The sequence below is a fragment of the Ursus arctos genome, unplaced genomic scaffold, assembly GCF_023065955.2.
Source record: "Ursus arctos isolate Adak ecotype North America unplaced genomic scaffold, UrsArc2.0 scaffold_6, whole genome shotgun sequence".
NCBI lineage: Eukaryota > Metazoa > Chordata > Mammalia > Carnivora > Ursidae > Ursus > Ursus arctos.
Genome location: NW_026623078.1, coordinates 57,426,754 through 57,445,926, shown reverse-complemented (window position 1 = coordinate 57,445,926; position 19,173 = coordinate 57,426,754). Strand labels below are relative to the sequence as shown.

Sequence of the window (19,173 nt, the reverse complement as noted above, 5' to 3'; positions counted from 1 at the left end):
GGGGGTTGGATCACAAAGTGGAACATGTAATTGTCAACTTTTATTAGATTTTTCGAGTATGTTTCCTGCCAGATCAGCTCAAGACAATAGAAAAAAGGAGAGGGACAGGGAAAGATGTCATAATGCAAATCCCTTGAGCTGAATCTTTTCATCTAAAAGTTTGGTGAACTAGTCAAGGCACCTGTCCATCTCTGACTTAACCCCAACTTTTCCCAAGGTGGGAGCACAGCCGGGTGAAAAAATATTCCAGAAAAAATTCTTCTGCCTCACCAGGGTATACAGGAAGGGAAGTGAGCATCTTGTGTGTACAAAGTTGGAGCACTTGGGCTTTCCTGATGCTTGTGTTGAATATGTAAAATGAAGATTAAGGAAATTTTCAGTAAGGCCATTCAGAGTGAAGTGAAACTACACATGTGATGGTCACTTCAACATAGTTTTATCAAAACTATTTGCTACCCGCCTACCTAATATCAGGTGAGCATCCATGTCAGGTGTTTTGCATACATTACTGCTAATCCTCCAACTAATTCTGCAAATTATCTATTATTATTATTTCTATTTTATGTATAAAGAAATGAAGTTCATGAAGGTCAAGTTTACTTGTCCATGACCAAACAGCTGGTTATGGCAAAATTAGGGTTCAAGTCCATGATGATTCTCTGTCTTAATTATTATAAAAATATTTTTCCAGCATGATGCAGTCTCAAGATTAATTGATGTGGCTGTCAAGTTATCCTCTTAACACAAACAAGTAGAAGTTTGAAGAAAGGGGTCGGCCAGTTGTTTTTGGCCTATTCCTATATAGATCATTATTTATTCCTGCTAATACTGGAGTAGGAAATATAAACTATTTATTTTACCTTGGGAATTCACTGAACTTAGTTGACAAGCCTCATCTGTCTTCTAGCTGGAGTTTATGGGAAGTTATTAAGTTAATTAATTTTAACTGATTGAAATGTGTATAATTTCAAGATACTAAATTATACCTTACAAACAAATTACTGTAATGGCATCATAAAATATTGATTTTTAATACTTAAGATGCCTAAAGAAATGAAAAGTTAAGTCACAGCCTTTAAATTAAAGTTCTTTTCCATTTGATAAGTTCTTTACAAAATACTAAGGTAAAATCCTGTTAACTGCTAGCATTAGATTAGGCTGAATTATGTTAGTTGTGTATACAGGGATCAATAAAAAGTTTTAAAATTTATATTAGTCTATTCTATACCTTGAAAATGGAATACCTACAGACTGAATAGAACATTTTTTCTTCTCATGTTTTTTTAAAAATGAATTTAATAGCATATAGCATTTTTTAATTTGTTTCATTAATCTTAGGATTTTAGAGTGGAATAGAATTCCGAATCAAACTAAAAATCCAAGGGTAACCTTAATTTTTTCCATTCCCTGATTCCTCACAACTCACAGTGACTGTTGAGGCTGTCAGTTCCATCTCCTAAATATTTTTCTCAATCTGTCCTGTTCATTTTATTTCCTCTATGTCTTACGTCAGACTCCCATTAATTCTTGTCTCAGCCATTGCAGTGACGTCCGTGCTTTAAGAAAGCCCCATGTCTCTCAAACTGATCATCCAGAGCTCTGCCAAAGTCTTCTTTCTAAAATGCAAGTCAGATTATTTTTCACTTTTGTTTAGGTCCCCACCACTAATTCAGCCCAATTTTTCAATCTCTAGACAGCATCTGCCTAATCCCCTACTCATTCTCTGTAACTAAGTAAAGAAAGTTCAAGTTTTTTAGCATTGAACACAGTCAGTGATCATTATAATCCTACTTTTGTAGCCCTACTTATACAAGTCTTCTTATATTCTAGAAAGTATGGTCTGATAGCTAAGAACATGAGTTCTGAAGCCAGACTGCTTAGAGTTTACTTTTCCTTTATCCTGCTATCATCAGCTCTGCCACGTATTATTTGTGTTACTTTGGGCAAGTTACTTAAACTCACTGTACTTTGGTTTCCTAATTTCTAACACTAGGATGATGATTATAATAGCGCATGGAGTTTATGTGACGATTAATTGAGTTAATGCATGTAAAGCACTGAGAACAGTGCCCACCACACATAACAAGTGTTCAGTCATGCTAGTTGTTAGTATCATACTGAAGACTTGATGTTGTTTCAGACATATTTCATGTTTGACTTGTCAGAAATGCCCTGTAGTTCTTTTTTCAACTGACAAACTCCTTTCACCCTTCAAAACTCAGTGCAGATGTTAACCTCTCTAAGAACCTTTCTCTGACTCTGCCCAATAGATTTGATCATTACAACTTATATGGTATCAGTGTACATTGTTTGCACCCATTATTTTACTTATCCCATCACATTGTAATTTGTGTGTGTGTGTGTGTGTGTGTGTGTGTGTGTGTGTTTATCTGTTTCTCTCCAATAGCCTGTGACCTTCTGGAACACAGAGACTGTTTTTTATTTATCTTTGTCTTCATACTCCCAGGCACAGTTCTCTACACATTGTATATGTAGTATTAAGTGCTTTTTGAACTTTGAATGAATGATGAACTGACAAATGTCCCAGGAGCTCTATCGCAACGAATGTCATTTATCTCTGTATACACACACAAATAAAAAATGTTTTTTAATGGAAAACACAAACCACATAGTTTACATGAAATATTGTAAATATATTAATTGTTCTTAACATAAATACAATAGAGATGGTGTTTACACTGCTAATCTGCATCCCCAAAAGCATAATGCATGGCTCCCGAGGTTATCGGTTCACATTTTGAATTTCACTAATTCAGCCCAATTTTTAAATTTCTAGGTAGCATCTTCCCAGACCATTCTAGACTCATGACCATCTAACACATCTCTCTGATTAGTAAAAAAAATAACGCAAATTTGATCTAAACATTAAATTATATAGAAGTGTATAAAATTGAAGGGCAAAGTCCTCCTAATGCCATACTCCTCCACCACCACCACCCCCTGCAGAGAATCATCATTAACAGATTAAGTTTGGTACTTATTATTCCAGACTTTTTCTTTGAACATACTAAACATACATCTGTGTAGAGTGTGAATATTTGTTGTGTGTTTACACAGACACACACTCATATCCAATTTATACACATCTATAAATACATATATACTGAATGCATATGTATATAGATTATAACTAATCTTTATATGTTGGGTTTATTTCTAATTCATAAAAATTTATCATAGATATTTTAAACATATAATTATATACACATATCTCTCATTCCTAGGTATAGACTATAATTTACAATTTTTTAGAATTTTTATGTGATTATTTAAGTTTTCCTACATATTGACACATTATCTCCAAACTTTATATTTCCCCCAGGTGTACCTGGGCTTTCTAATTTCCCCAAACCTTGCTAACCATTTTATTAATGTTGTCTACTTGAAAAGTTAGGTTGTACATCTTTTCATGTTTTTTGACCATTTGCATTTCTTCTTCTGTGACTAGCCTATTCATGTGTGTTTCTCATCTTTCTATTACATTGCTTATCTTTGTTTTATTAACTCATATATGCTCTTCAATGGAAATTAAAACTTTATCATATATGCTGCAGATATGTGTTTCTGTAGTTTGTCATTTATTGTGCAATTTTTTATAGAAATATTATTACATTTTTACGTTTTGAAGTGTATCTGTTTTTTTCTTGCTTTCTGGCTTCCATTACATACTTAGTTTATTCTTATTTACCCCAAACTATTAAAAAAAGTATTTTCCAGTGTTTACTTGTAGTAATCTATGCTTCTGCTCCACATTTGAATTACAAAAGTATTTAGCTATAAATTGTAAATTTGCTGTTTCAAGTTAGAAATTTAAAGTATAAATTTAACCTGAAGTTACTATGCCCTTGTTTGAAGGGGGAAAAGAAAATCAATCTTTAAAACCCATATTTGCAACACATGTTGACACCTTACATATTAAAAATAATTAAAAAATGGAAACATCTGTAAGCAGTTTCAGACAGATAAAATTGAGAAGGTTTCTATATTTTCAACATCTTCCTCCTTGTTTAAGGCTATCTTTACACACATATTGCTTAGGAAACTGTCACCACTGTGAATTCATTGGCTGCTATGTTAAGAACTCCATTGTGGGAAACAATTTAAAAGGGAGAGCTTTTTCTGTGAAAGTTTCAAGATGTGTTCAATGATCTGAAATATTTCCAATAAGATATGTTTGAGAAGGCAGACTGTGAAAATGGAAAGAAGTCAACCAAAAACTTCAAATAAGGTTTTGTATATACTCAATTAGAACCTTTTACTGAAGTTCAAGGCCTAGATTATTTTGTTTATTTTATTCTTCATTAAAGTGCACCTCTGCTTCAAACTAGAAGTTAAGAGCCAAAATTTTATGCATGTCTCTTCTCAAAGTGTTTCCAGAAAGATGGGAAACAGGAAGTACTCGGAATCCTGTGAGAAACTCTGTCTTCAGATTACTAACTCCATTTGTATAGATTTAGGTACAGTTTCATAAATTGTTGTTCTGTGGAACACTAATTCTAAAAGATGCATCATGATAAAAACTACTTAATCTAAGCTTCCCAAAAACTTGAGAGTGGGACTCTTAATAAGTGAACACCTGATAAAAATACATGGAATGCACCTAGAAAACAGTGCACTGGTGTTTGGAATCAGCATCCACATTTTGGATTATGCATTTAAGTCTAAACGAAACTTATTGCTGCAGGACATCATCAGGGAGAATATAACTATTTTGCCTGTCTAATTTTAGGATGCTGGAGTTGTAATGTTGTCCTTCAGATCAACCTTTATTTGTAGGTCTTTGTATCTAACTGAGGTGGCCTCTCCCAACTGATCTGGATAGGGAAGATGTAAGAAAACCAGTAGAAGACTTCAGGACAAAATGGGATAAAATTACATATAATGACAGAGGGGTTAAGGCAGAGTGGTGCTTAAGAAAATCTCAATTCAGATAGAAAAAAAAAACTAGCTTGACAAAGAAACTGTTTTTATACATGTAAAAGATCAATAGGCTAAAATATTGTGAAAGACAAGTTCCCGGAATAACCAGATGGAGAATGATAATTAGTAAGATGTTAAAGTGATTCCTTGCTTCCTGACAAAATATAAATGGGTGGAAGAAATAAATAGAAGATATATTATACTAAATCAAAGAGGAGAGACTCTCATGCTAGTGTTCATAGCACTGGGATGTCATGGGCACGTTTCTAGTCTGATAATTTAGAAGACATGGCTCTTTATCTTGGTTCTGACACAATGAGTGCACGATTTTTGGGCATGATATTTAGATTCTTATTAACTGGGTCTTGTGATATCAGTTTGTATCTCTATATTGCTTTAAGAATCAAAGGAGATAAGGGCTTTAAAGGGCTACACAATTATAATGGTATATTACAACAATGTGGTTAATAGAGATAGCATGTGAATTTTTTCTAGCAAGAAGGTTTTGGATTCAAACCAGTTTCGAGTAATGAGAAGGAAGGGCTGACTTCCCAAGTAGATAATAACCAATGGATGAGAAGTATCTAAAGAAAGACAATATATTTTTTTAAGCCAAATATGAAGAGAAGATGGAAGTAGGGGATGAGCAGTATTGGAGAAAATGGAAAGGCCAAGAAGAGATCAGTCTTGCCTGAAGAAGTCTAAAAAGTTATGATTAGTATAAAGGATATACCTAATAAATTTAGTAGATAATTACTATAGTATAAAACTTATTAAAGGAACTCCCAAGTGAAGAAATGCAGTGAGGAAATGACTGGAAGAGATAGTTAACTGGCCAGACCTGCCATTTGGGAAACAACGTGACAGGTTTCCATTTGGCGATAGTTTTCATGCATATTATTTTTTCATGCATATATTTCATTCCAAACCCTGTGAGGTGTCTGTGACGCAGAGCACAGTTCTTACTTCTGTGGCAGTCCCTTCTTTACTTTGCATAAATATCTATTTTAAGATGACAGGCTATTTGGATGTCTTTTGATACCTGGTAGCCACAGTGCATTAAAGGTTGTTCAGTGAATTATGAAAATTGATGTTCTTTTCATCATGTTAAGTGCATATTCCTTTCACTCAGGAAATGCAGGCCTTTTCTTCCATAAGCCAGTGCCGAGCTGTTTCCCTTGGCATCAGGGAATTTTTTGATCAACTTAAAATTCTCAGCTCTTTCCAAATTATCCTGAAAACCAAAACAAACAGGCAAAATTCCTTTATTGACATCTCAGGTAGTAGCCATCTTGAAGTATATACTTTCTTGAATAGGGAGTATATCAAAAGAAGTGGAAAAACACTGGTGTAAATTTTTTTTTAAATAGCATTATATCTGAAACAAAAGTTTCTTACAGCTGCTGTTGTTTTATTTGAGGTATTCTTTCTAAAAATAAATCCTTAGAGTAGGAATGGTATCATTTTATATTTTACATAGTGCTGAGAGTACTATTGGCACTTAGCAAGTCATAAATACAAGTTATAGCTATAGCATGATGTTTTCTAAACCATATGTTACCTACTGATTGGGAAAACTGACCAATGCTCATCTTTTTGTAGGAACAAAATGGTAATTCAGATTTTTATCCAGTATTATATGACTATATCATCCAAATTTTGGTTTTTACATTATTATCATTTTAACAGCTAATTCTAAGGTTTCTTGGTAGTATACTATAACTCTTATGGGTTTAAAAGACAACTTTTTCATAAGTTAACTGACTTTATATTATGGGCATCTTGCATCTGATTATAAGGGGGAAAAACAAAAAATTAAAAAGTAAACTGAGAATGAGCTAAGGCATCAGTTGTGGTTAATTCTCAGATCTGAAGGCCAAATATTACAAGACACAGAGAAAACCTACTTTGACTCCGTAGCAAGTGCACTAATCACTTAACCAGTGGTTGGATAAACTGTTTAACCAATGGAGAAGGGTTTTTTGTTTGTTTTACTTTATTTTCTAACCTCTAACTAAGCAGCAAATTATTGACACAGAAGAAAACACTAAAAGACAATGAATCATACCTACTCTTCACAGATGTTATCTTTTATCTTACCCTGACTTTCTTGCCTAAGGTTTTCATTTCCAAAAGATGTCTTCAAAAATATAGATGGACATCACAGATTTCCCTAATCTCTTTACCCAGGTTCTGTCCAAATTGAGTTTGCTTAACAAACAGGACAGGGCTTCTTTCATTACCGGTGTCCCAAGGAATGAGAGCAACCCAAAATAGAGGTGTGGCTTCTCTGATCTTACACAAGTCACAGAGCTGCCCCTGACAGTTCTTAGTGGAAATTTTCATATGTGAATCCGGACTCGCTATCCAAGGTGTTGTAAAGGTAGGGTAACATGTAGGGTAACATGAATGGGAGCATCCCCAGTGTTTTTCAGGCATGGTTCAACAGGCAACGTTCCTGCCATATTCTGAGCCACATTTGCTTGAGGACAGGTTGGTTGGCAAAGATCCAGAATGCTCATGAGCAGTTCTGTCCACACTTCTTAATCTGCGTAAAGGGCAATCAAATATTCTAGCTTGTCCCCCAGTACATCAAGTAGGAAAATTTGGCTCTTCTAACATGCTCAATTTTATGATTTAAGTATTAAATTTAAAACATTCCCTGGAGTCCCCTTTTTGCAAACTTGTAGGAATGACTCAGTGCTGTATTTCTCCAAGGTAAATTAAGTGCCCAGTCTGGTATGTTACATTTGAATAACACCTTGTAAACTAAGGACTGGTTGAACCTTCTGAAAATGGAACTGAGGAAACTGAATCAGGCTTTCCTCTGAGGAATCTTAGTATATTATACACTCTATAAAATGTAAATACTTTTTATTTACAGTCAGTTGCTAGGATCCAAGAGTGCTCCTTGCATTCCCTATCATTTTTAATGTGCAATATGCAAGGGGAGTATCTTCTGAAGAGTTCTGAGAGAAGGAAGGGTCTCAGTTGAAGATTACATCACCCTGAGCAAAACCCCATGTCTTTTTGTAAGACCATGCCACCAGCCTGTGGTCTTCCTGTGCAGAACCATCTATTCAGTGATTTGGGAACTTGTGGTGCTTTTAGACCTCATTCTGAAACTTAGGTTCAGAGACAAAGTAAGCTATGGTTATGATACAGGACCAGCCATCAGAAATCCCAAGAATTCTAATTCACTGTGATTTTTCATAGCTTACTTTCTGGTCCTGTGGGTTCTGTTAATATACTATTAACTGACCCCACAGAACTATTGTGAAATTTAATTACTGTTAATGTTTTGAGAATCCCAAATGAGTGCAACAAAAATAAAAAAAATAGTTTCTATATTTTGTTTATATTTTTCCTGGACTATTCTATCAGTTTCTTATTGGACCTATTTCCTTGATGAAAGTTATACTATAACTTTTACAGACTGAAATTGTTTGGGTCCAAGTCAACTACCTTGGATATGAGATGTACCCCAGGAAATAAATTATATTTAGGAAACAGATATTACTCTGACAGCAAATGGTCTAACAATTCTTTATTTGATATGATATATATATATATAACTCCTGTATTAATATATGTATTAAATATTTATATAAATAACATATTATGTATATTAGAATATGTTATGTGTATACATTCTGAGACTGCCACTTATCCAATATTTCTATTGTGACATACCTAACTAAAACTTCTAACTTTAAATAAAGGATCTAGTTGAATCATATATTTTTGTATAGCATGTTAAAAATAGTCTTGTCTTTATTTCCTTGTAGTTTATTAGAACATAAAATCTTAGAAATGGAGGGAAAGCACAAGGAAGAGTTGGACACCTTAAAAGAAGAGAGAGAAAATCTTCAAGTCTTGGTTACTCGTCAAACATATATAATCCAGGAACTGGAGAAACAGTTGAACAGAGCCACCAACAATAATAGTTTCCTTCAGAAGCAGCAGCTGGAGCTGATGGACACAGTGCATAACCTCGTCAACCTTTGCACTAAAGAAGGTGGTAAGAATTTCTTTAATTTGGTATAGTAGATATTTTATTTAACATGGAGCAAGTAAATATTCAATACAACTTTCTATATTGTATTGATTGCTATATAAAAGCAGCAAAATAACTTTATTCTTAGAAGCACTGCATGAAGTTTGTACTCACAATTTTCTCATGTTTTTTAACGTCAGAGAATGTATTCTTAAGTTTGAATTTGTGAATTCACAGTTTCTTTCTAAAAGAACTTTCTAGTTTCTTCTCTCTTGCTTGCTCTTTTAGCCTTAGATAAAACCTGCAATACGGTCATGGATAAATATTTGATGTTATGGTGTTAGACACTTAAATATAGAAGACAGAAATTAGCCAATGTTAAAGATTAATTCAGAGTCCTGGGAAAGTTTCAGGAAGATTCTCGTATTAAAACTAATATTAATTATTTCTTTTGTAGAGGGGGAGAAGGAAGAGTTGCTTACAGAGAAAAGGAGATATAGATGCTCCCAATAACTATTATGAAGGAGAAAGAATTTTGTTATTATAAGTCTTTATTCAGATCACTTATGTTTAGTTAGTGTGGAGAAGCCTAACCAGGGCATCCAGACATATTTATTCTGGGCCTTCTGTTGACAGTGGAAATACATATTTTTTAAAAAATTCTGGTATAGTTAACATACAGTGTAATATTAGTTTCAGGTGTTGGAAATACAAATTTTTAATATGACTAGATTTCTGGAGCCACTTAACCGTTGAAAATATTGTAGGCCTTTGTCTCTTCAGAAGATATTTATCCATCTGCCCGTCCCCACCCAACAATTATTGAATGAGTGCCTCTGTGAACACTTGTCTACTTCAAGCAGATCCTCTTCATAGCCTCAGGAGAGCTCTTCAAAGTTTGGAGCTTAAAGTCCTCTTCTGTATTCTGCTTGCTAATCAGCCTTTCTCTGAGTGAAGATGTGATGAATCGTAAATAGTGATGAGTGAAAGAGAACACCATGTCTGAAAGTTATGGTTGTCACTAAGCTGTGGTTATGTGACCATTCATGCGGTGGTTCCATGTGCATATGCAATATACATACCACAGAGGCTTCTTTAATAGTGGACTTGAGCTATATGAAAAATTAGCTCAATTCTATACTTTCATGTATAGATATGAATATAGATGATAATTCCATATGAAGTGATCTTGTTTTAAAGACATTTCAAATTTTTCTATTACACTCCATTACCTTGAGTTATATCTCCTTTAGATAGTCTAAACAAGTCCTTAATATACTTTGTAAAGAATATTTTTTAAACAGTAAGTTCCCAGAGCTCCATTTGGGTGTGCTCAGAAATGTGATTGGGAAGGAAAAAACCTGCTAATCAGTCAGCGCCTGCCAAAACCTTGAGTTAAAGTCCACTGGAAGGAAAGCTTGGTATGATTTTGCCAGAGAATTTTAATGGAGCTCATGAGTATTTAGAAATTAAGTATTAATATGAGACATATCTATTCTCATATTGAACTGAATACATTAGGGGGAACATTGAAAACATATTTTTCTTATCATCCTGAGTCTTAAAGCACATGGAGTTGAGTATTTCTTTTTTTCTTTTTTTCATGATGTTAGAAATATCAAGCCCTGGTGATTCTCACAGAGCTCATATGTCTGCCTACTTATCATAATTTCACTTCTTTTCTGAGTATTTGTCCAATAAATATGTCTTTAAACTTTTAGAGGCAGGGGTGGGAGTGACTGCAAAAGTAAAATTCCTGGCTAGGTTTGGAGTCTGGGTGCAACAGCAGGCAACCAAACATCTGTTCAAGAAACACTTATTGAACAATTATGATCCTGATAGATGCTACCCATAAGTAGCATCTCAGGGTATCTGAAAAGTAACTCTCTCTTTTGTGATAGAACATATCCAACACAAATAAAAATAAGAGAGACAAATTGTCTAATACTTCAGGCCTCTTGATATTTATTTTCTTTTTAATGATACAGTCCTAAAATAAATTCTGACTTAATTGCAGGACTTGTGATCATAATTTAGGTCTATCATCCCGTTTTCCAATAGGTTCTGTGCTCTCATAAGCATAAGTTTTATTTGTTTCTTGTTAAACTGTTCTCTTTAATTCTGTAGTTAATTTTCTAGTCAAATATTTGATCATTTAAGAATTCATTAAAGACACAAAATGGAAGATGCCTCTTACTAAGGTTTCCATCAAGATTTTAATTCTCTGCATGTCTTCATTTTCACTGGTGTCATGGTCTTTAGTTATGGTGAATTTGAAATTTTAAATAACTCATACCGTAATACTGGATTAAAATCAGTCACTAAAATGAACTTTTATTTCATCTTAATTCTAAAACATATGAGTAGGGGCGCCTGGGTGGCACAGCGGTTAAGCGTCTGCCTTTGGCTCAGGGCGTGATCCCGGCATTATGGGATCGAGCCCCACATCAGGCTCTTCCGCTATGAGCCTGCTTCTTCCTCTCCCACTCCCCCTGCTTGTGTTCCCTCTCTCGCTGGCTGTCTCTGTTTCTGTCGAATAAATAAATAAAATCTTTAAAAAAAAAAAAAAAACATATGAGTAAAATCTTTCCCTACTTTTGTGACCAACAACTCATTTATCAAATGGATTTATTATTTATCAAGGGATTTTATGCAAGTATTCTACTTTTACATTTAAATATATGCAAATATGCCTAAAATTAATATACCATAAGAAGTGCATGAATTTCTTAAAATGTGTATTTTAAGAACTCAAAGAGTAGTCTTCTAAAAGGTTTTCCAAGAGCTGTGTTATAACATGAAAGCCAAAATATTTAATTGACTTTAAGGTTCCTCCATTTCCAACTTGACCCAATCACTTATGGGGACAGCCTGAATGTAACACTACAAAGTAAGAGAAGACATTTTTTAGTGAATTTTCTCTGTCGCAGCAACTAATTTAACCTTTATGAAGCTGTTTCATCATTTTATAAAGTCAGGATAACTGTGTCTACTTCTCAGTGATAGGGAAAGGATTAAATTAGGTACTGCCTTTAAAAGCAGACAACACATAACATAGTTGACTCATTAAACTTTAGTTCCTTCTTTCTCCTCCAAGTGACAAGGCTCAATTAAACACAAATTTATAAAGTGCTATCCAAAAGCAATCTTCCTTTCATGGAAACTATCTAAATACAATGCTTAAGAGTGTTTAACTGTTGACAGTCATCCAAGCAGTTTCTTCTAGCCTCAGTTTTCTTAACTAAAATGGGATCATAATGCATACCTGATGAGTTTGTAGTAAATTAAAAGAAGTTTTTATAAAACATATAGCATCTGTGCCTATCCATAGTAAATGCTGAAAAAATTGTAGTTAATTTACTTTCATGCCTTCTTAAGTGTTTATAACTCACTTAAGTTACATGATAAAAGCATTCTCAGGAAATGTTGGCTGGAAATTTATCCTTTCCCTAACATGTGTTTGGTCCAAGAATTGTAAATCCATCCTTGCATGTAGGGATTATTTTTGTTTAGTTTCACAGAACTTTTCCTACTAAAATATCTAATGTCATAAATACACTTATGCTAAGTACGATTTTTAATAAACACACTTCCTTTTTTTAAAAATTTTTTATTATGTTAGTCACCATACAGTACATCCTTAGTTTTTGATGTAGTGTTCCGTGATTCATTGATAAACACCCTTTCTAAAATAATTCACCAACCTGTCCTCTTCTTGTTCCAAACAGGCAATAGTGGTGTTTTAGGCAAATAATCATTTCAAACTGAATTGTATCCATTTTGTAAGGCTTCTGGGTAACACATTTATTTTTGTGTAACCTTTGTCTGCAAACATTTGGCCACATTTATTCTTAGAAACATTACCCACTAAAAAAATATTGCCCTCAGTGTTATCATAGCGTCAAAACTTAGCTGATTGCTTCATGTTCTTGGCAATTCACAGTTATTGCTGGAATTAGATAGTTTACATTGATAATGGCATGGGTACAAGGCTTGGAATTCCTCTGAGAAGAATAATCAGGTACTGTGACCATGAAGCATTCACCAGTCATCTTTATGCTCAGAGGCAATTAAGCCATCATCACATCTGTTGAGCGCACATGAGGCAAACGTCATATTATGCGATCAAGAATTTAATTAGTAACAAAGCATTAAAAAAATGAAGAAAGAAAATAATATTTAGCCTCCACTCTTTACCATGGGCTGGTTTTCTTACTAAGTCACCTTGGAGCATACTCCTGCTATACCAAGGTATGATTAATAAATTTATCCACTCATTCAAAAATAGTTATACAACAATTGTTCTGTTTCATATTTTCCTCTGGGGGATAAGAATATTCATCCATTTTTATTTAACAAATATTTGTTGAGTTCTGGTAATATAGCAGGTGGGGTTCAGGCCACTGGGAAGAGAGAAAAGATGTAATTCAGTCTGTAGCATCAAGGAATCTAGAGTTTTATGGGTAAACACACAATTATATTTCATATTTCATATTTTGAAATGATAAACACAATTATATTTCATATTTTGCTACACGTGAGGCTAAGGTACCAGGGCACTAGTGAAATACACAAGAGAAATATTAAAATCATGGCAGGGACAGGATGAGGGCAAAATACAGCATCTGCAGTCTTCTTAAGGATTTTGTTGAATGCCTACTATGATTCAGGCCTTGTTTAAGCTTTATGTGTATTAACTTAGTCCTAACAATAACAATATGAGGTAAATACTATAGTTAGTCCCATTTTATAAATTCTACAGAGAACCTGAGTAATTTGCCCAAGGTTACATGTAACTGGTTAAAGTTGATCCATGATTAAAACATAGGCAGTATGGCTTTAATGGGATGATAACAGCCAAGTCTTCAAAATAAAGCAGAGGATACTCCAGACAGCTCAAAGAACATGCATATTTGCCAGGAGTCGTGGCAGGGAGTGGGGTATACTTAAATGCATAGCCTAAATCTCAGAATCAAAGCCAGGAGAACAGTGAAAGATGGAGTTAGAGAGGTAAACTGAAGGAGAACAGGAAGCTGCATTTTTTTCTCTGAAAACAGTAAGGAGTCCTGTCAATGTATGAGGACAATGTTGACATTTGCATTTTAGAAAAAAATTATCCCAGCCACAATGTAGGAAGAATGTACTGGAAAGTTGATAAGCTTGGAGGTGGTAGGACCAGGTGGCTGTTTTGCCATTATTATTAAAATATTAGCAAATATTTGGAGAGTAAAAATCAATCTTCCGAGCCCTTTGCATATATTAACTCATTCAGTTCTGATAACAATTCTATAAGCTGGGTGCTCTTATTAGCTTCCTATGACAGATAAGGAAACCAAGCATAGAGAAGTAAGTCATTTGCAAATATCACACTACTAACAAGTGGGCAAGCTGACATTTGAACCCAGAGTCTGATTCTGGAGTCTGTACATTATCCACTGTACTATGATGGGGAGGGAAGATAGAGTCGATGGTGGTTTTCATCTGATTCTCAAAAGGATCTCCTAGGAGAAAAATAGTGAGGTCAGGACCAAAGAGGGACAAATGGAAAGGCAGATAGAGGGGGAATTCATGAACAAAGAGAATTAGAATCAACAAGAAATAATGACCTATTAGAAAGAGGGTCAAATATAACTCTTATTTTCTGGGTTCAGTAACTAAGGGGAATATTGATTACGTTCTTTAAAGTCAGCAACATTTAAAAAGAAACAGGTTTAAGGGGGAAAGATAATGAGTTTAGCGTGGGGCATATTGACTGAGGTGACTATGGTTTCCAATCTGGAAGTCAGAGAAATAAAAATTTGTAATTCAGGAGTGAAATCTGGATGACCACATACATTGCTGTGTCCTCAGAGGAGACTAGTGGTAAATCTGTGCAGCAAATGAAATCCATTGAAAATGCATACAAAGCAACGACGGGGGGGGGGGGGTTGTAGATCTATTTGACAATCTGATAAAAAAACTAGCCTGCCTTTCCTTCTCGCTTAGTGCAAACACTCAGGCACAGGTTTATGTGTGATTTCAAAGAATTTACATACTAAGATTATGAACCCATTTTAAAATAATAAGAATGTAAAATCCAAGACAGAAAATTGAGAGTTCTTCATGGGATAGTTAAAAGGAGACCAGAAAGAAAACAAAATAAGGAAGTAAAACCAGTAGCGAGGAATGTTACAGCAGAGAGAAAAAAACTTCTATGAAATGTCTTCATGGCAAATAAGCAGAAAGGCAAGAGAGAAAGAAAGAAAGAGAGAAAGAAAGAAAGAAAGAAGAAAAAAAGCAGCCTGAAAAGTGAATCTTGAACTGGGATGTGGCCTCCTACAGGGAGAGCTTGGGTGACATGTATGGCTCAATTGCATGGGTCAATGACAAAAATGAGCAAGAGGAAATAAAAGCAAAAAATACTGTCTACCCATATCCAGCAAACTTGATTGTGAAAGGACAGATAACAGTTTGGGTAGGGATGCACACAGAATAGAGAGGAGTAAAAAAAACTTAAATACTGAGAGGTATGAGCATGTTTGTATATTTAGGTCCCTTACATGAAGTTCAAATTTCAAACCATAAAGAGCTTCTCATGCAGTTCATTTAAAAAAAAGAAAAAAAACTTCTTTCACATCATCTGAAAGACATAATGACTGATGCTATAAATTTTTAAGTGATCTTAATTATTTGGTTTAAAATGTCTTTCCCAGAGGCTGATTGCCATGGTATGGAACTTCTGATCATTATTTTTGGTCCTCTGGCCTTCTGAAAAGGGGAAATGAGGCATTTGTTTCTTTCCCAGTACTGAGGAGACATTTGGTTCTGTTCTCAGAATAATTCTACCATCTGAAAGGAATTTACCTCCCGTGCAGTGTCTATTGAGTTTGTGAAGTAAATCATTCAGTCGAGGGATGAGATAGTTTGAACTCCTGCAAGTCCCTTGAGTTAAGAATGATTCTAAAAACATCATAAGCAATGGGAGGAAATTAAAACTTTTTGAAAGTCACTTATATAAACATTGATAAAAATAGAATATATCATTTTCATTGACTGAGTAAAATATTTGGGTTTTCGTTGACTACTTGTAATGCACAATTTCACATTAGGTAGAAAGAGAAAGAAAAATACAGGAAGTCATCTGCTGCACACTACAGTGAGCACTTGTTCCCATTTAATGAGGGAAATGCTTTATCTTGACAGAAAATTATATGTCAAACATTCACAATTCCCTTAAAATGAACCACACTCTCTAGCACTTCCTTTCATAAAACCCAATGGCTTTAAGGGGAAAGTGTTTATTTTTGGAAATGGTATATTTCTCCTTTTTGATGGAGCATGTTATCTGCCTTTTGAAAAGTTATAATTTCTGTAAAAAAAAAATTGCATGAATAGCAGATAGGCAAACTAATGATAACAAAATAGAAAGTAGTACAGCCTTTGACCTCTCCCATGAATTATTTCTAAACCACATCTTTCGGGGGAGATTTGAAACTTTGTGTTTAATTCTCTTTCGGAATTCAAGTTTCAATTTCAGAAACTAAACTAATCTGAAAAGGGATATCTCCTGGTTCTAGCTGGACCTACAAGTTACCAAGGTGAAAGGCCATCAAAAAAAAAAAAAAAAAAAGTGTTGCCTTTCCTTTCCAACATTTCTATGAGCTAACTGCATTTCTTCTCTTGTGCTTTCATGCTCTGATTGTTTAAAGCAAAGAAACACAAAATATTTTTAATAGAATTTCAACTAAGTCATTTTGTGGACTCATCCGCACTCTAGTTGTACTGAACAGATATTTTCTAAGTCCAGAGACATAATGGAACAGTGGTTACTTACAGATAAGCTCTGGTACTTTACAGTGAGTCCAAATGACACCTCTAATTATTTGGAGGGAAAGTAAGAAAAAAACCCACATTTTATTAACATCATTCAGTATGTATGCATCACATTAACCATACAGTGAAACCCTCATGAAACGTCTTCTGCTTTAAGAAGGGAGAAAAATGAAATAAAACCTGAGAAATATTATAACCATACAGTTAGGCTTAAATACATATAATCAAAATAATATTGATTTTTAGCATTTTTCTAAAAGTTTATTGTAAAGAACCTTTAAAATTATTGTTAAAAAACATTTTTAGTTTCCTATTAGAGCTCACCATTTATTTTCAACTAAAGAATATCAACATCATAACTAAGGACACTGGAATCTCATCTTACCCCTGGCTTGGATGTTCACATTCTGAGTGGGACCATTTCCAATAAGGAATCACATTAATATGTGACCTACTAAGAACAATCTATCTTTTTTTAATGAATTTATGATGAAGTTAAATTATTAAATGAAATGCCAATTACTCGGTTAATTGTGTATTTTATTGTGTCTTTGCATATATCCATAATTATTTTTAGGTGTGAACATTGTTTTCATAGCCAGCATGAGTTCCTTTAAAGTAGTGAATTTGAACTTTGGGTTCAATTTTAAGTGCAAATTTGATTCTAAAGGAAGCTTTGCCGGTTGTTTTGGCCCCATGTATACATACTTACAAATGAACAGATAGACTGAATTTCAACCATAATTAATTCTTCAGCTCATATCCCTAGAGCTAGAGCTTAGGCTGAGATGTGGTCACCTAATCAGCATCTTGGAGCACCTCTGACATATGCCATTTAGAGGGCAAGGCATGGTGGTCTAGCAGAAACAGGAATCGAGGGCATCTGAATTCTAGTCCCACCTCTGCTGCTAGGCTGCTTAACATAAGACTACTACACACCTTAGAGTTTGTCTGGTGTCATAGACAAGTCCATACATTTTATGACTCATCAATCATTCCATTTCTTCTCTTCATTTTGTATCACTTCTAATGACTAGGAAAACCCCAAGTTCAGAATGAACCTCAGTATGGTAATCAAGTATTATTCTTCAAGTATATTTCACAAGAGTAAGAATCGAAGTGACATACCTATAGTGACAGTCAGCCTTTATTTATTTAAAAATCAAAATGAAGTGTTTTGGTTTGGATTTTTTTTTTTTTTTGGTCAGTTTTCAAAAGCATCTGGCAACTTATTTCCATTTATAGCATCGACCAAGGACTTTCATTCCATTTTTAATGGTTTTTGCTGAAATCAGTTATTTGTCTACTTATACCAAAGCACAAGAGATACCGTTTAAGCTTTCCCACGTGCATGGGAAATCTTTTGTTCAAAATCAATATATTCCAGTCAGGCCAAAAACATTACATGGGAAATTAACACACATGAAACACCTGAAATATTTTTGTTAATGAAATGATCTTCTGAACAAATGGCAAGGGTCATGTAGCACTCATAACTGCCCATCAGGGTGCCCAAAAGGAAAACACAGAAATAAATTTTGTGAAAAATGAGTATTACTTGATTAAACAGAGGTAGTGTGTAAATCCATTTTCAACTTTCAACTTTTTTTTTGCATCCATTGTTGTTTTAAGTGTAATACACATTAAGTGTACATTCAGTTATACATATGAGTAGTTTCACATTAGAGGAACACTGGAAATTTTATTTGAATACACTGATCAAACTAAAGTACAATTATGTAGAATTACTTGATGTTTCATTATTCTACACTTAAAAATAGCATAAAATTAGTAATATACCTATGGTATAGGGTGGTTTGCATGTCCACATAGATTTAACAGTTTATACACCTTATACATACAACTCAATATTACTAAAAATGTATATGCCTACAATTATACATATGAGTCATATATTCTCCAGATAATTAAAATGTATCTCTTTAAGTAGTAAAATGTTAAGAAAATTTAAAAATATTGTGATAGTACATTTTCTGCATTGTTTTGTCTTCTTTTTCAGAAAAGAAGATTGGATAAAATTAAAGCTTGTTGTAATAATTTAATTCACTATTATCAGCATGACTGAATTTGCATCAGAATAGCACAATGCCTTTGGAGAAATATATGATTTGTCCCTTATATACTGACCAAACTGTTCTCATTTCTTATTTTTGCCCACTTCTAAGATTACTGTTTTTTCCTCATACATACAAAAAAACCTTTTTTTTTTTAAGATTTTCTTTATTTGTCAGAGAGAGAGACAGAGAGAGCACAAGCAGGGGGAGGGGCAGAGGGAGAAGTAGGCTCCTTGCTAAGCAGGGACCCGATGTGGGACTCAACCCCAGAACCCAATGTGGGATCATGACCTGAGCCAAAGGCAGAGGCTTAACTGACTGAGCCACGCAGGCATCCCACAAAAAACC

At 34.2% G+C, this 19,173-nt stretch overlaps 1 protein-coding gene across 3 annotated transcripts in view; it reads left to right on the top strand.

Annotated features, from left to right (window-relative positions):
• Positions 1 to 19,173, top strand: part of ANGPT1 (angiopoietin 1) — a 245,836-nt gene that overhangs the window by 167,602 nt on the left and 59,061 nt on the right. For 2 of the 3 annotated variants that reach the window (XM_026495569.4, XM_044382643.3), the window contains exon 4: positions 8,730 to 8,962. In XM_026495569.4, coding sequence (XP_026351354.1) covers positions 8,730 to 8,962 — 233 coding nt within the window. The remainder of the gene's footprint in view (positions 1 to 8,729; positions 8,963 to 19,173) is intronic. The other variant, XM_026495570.4, reaches the window with a different exon arrangement.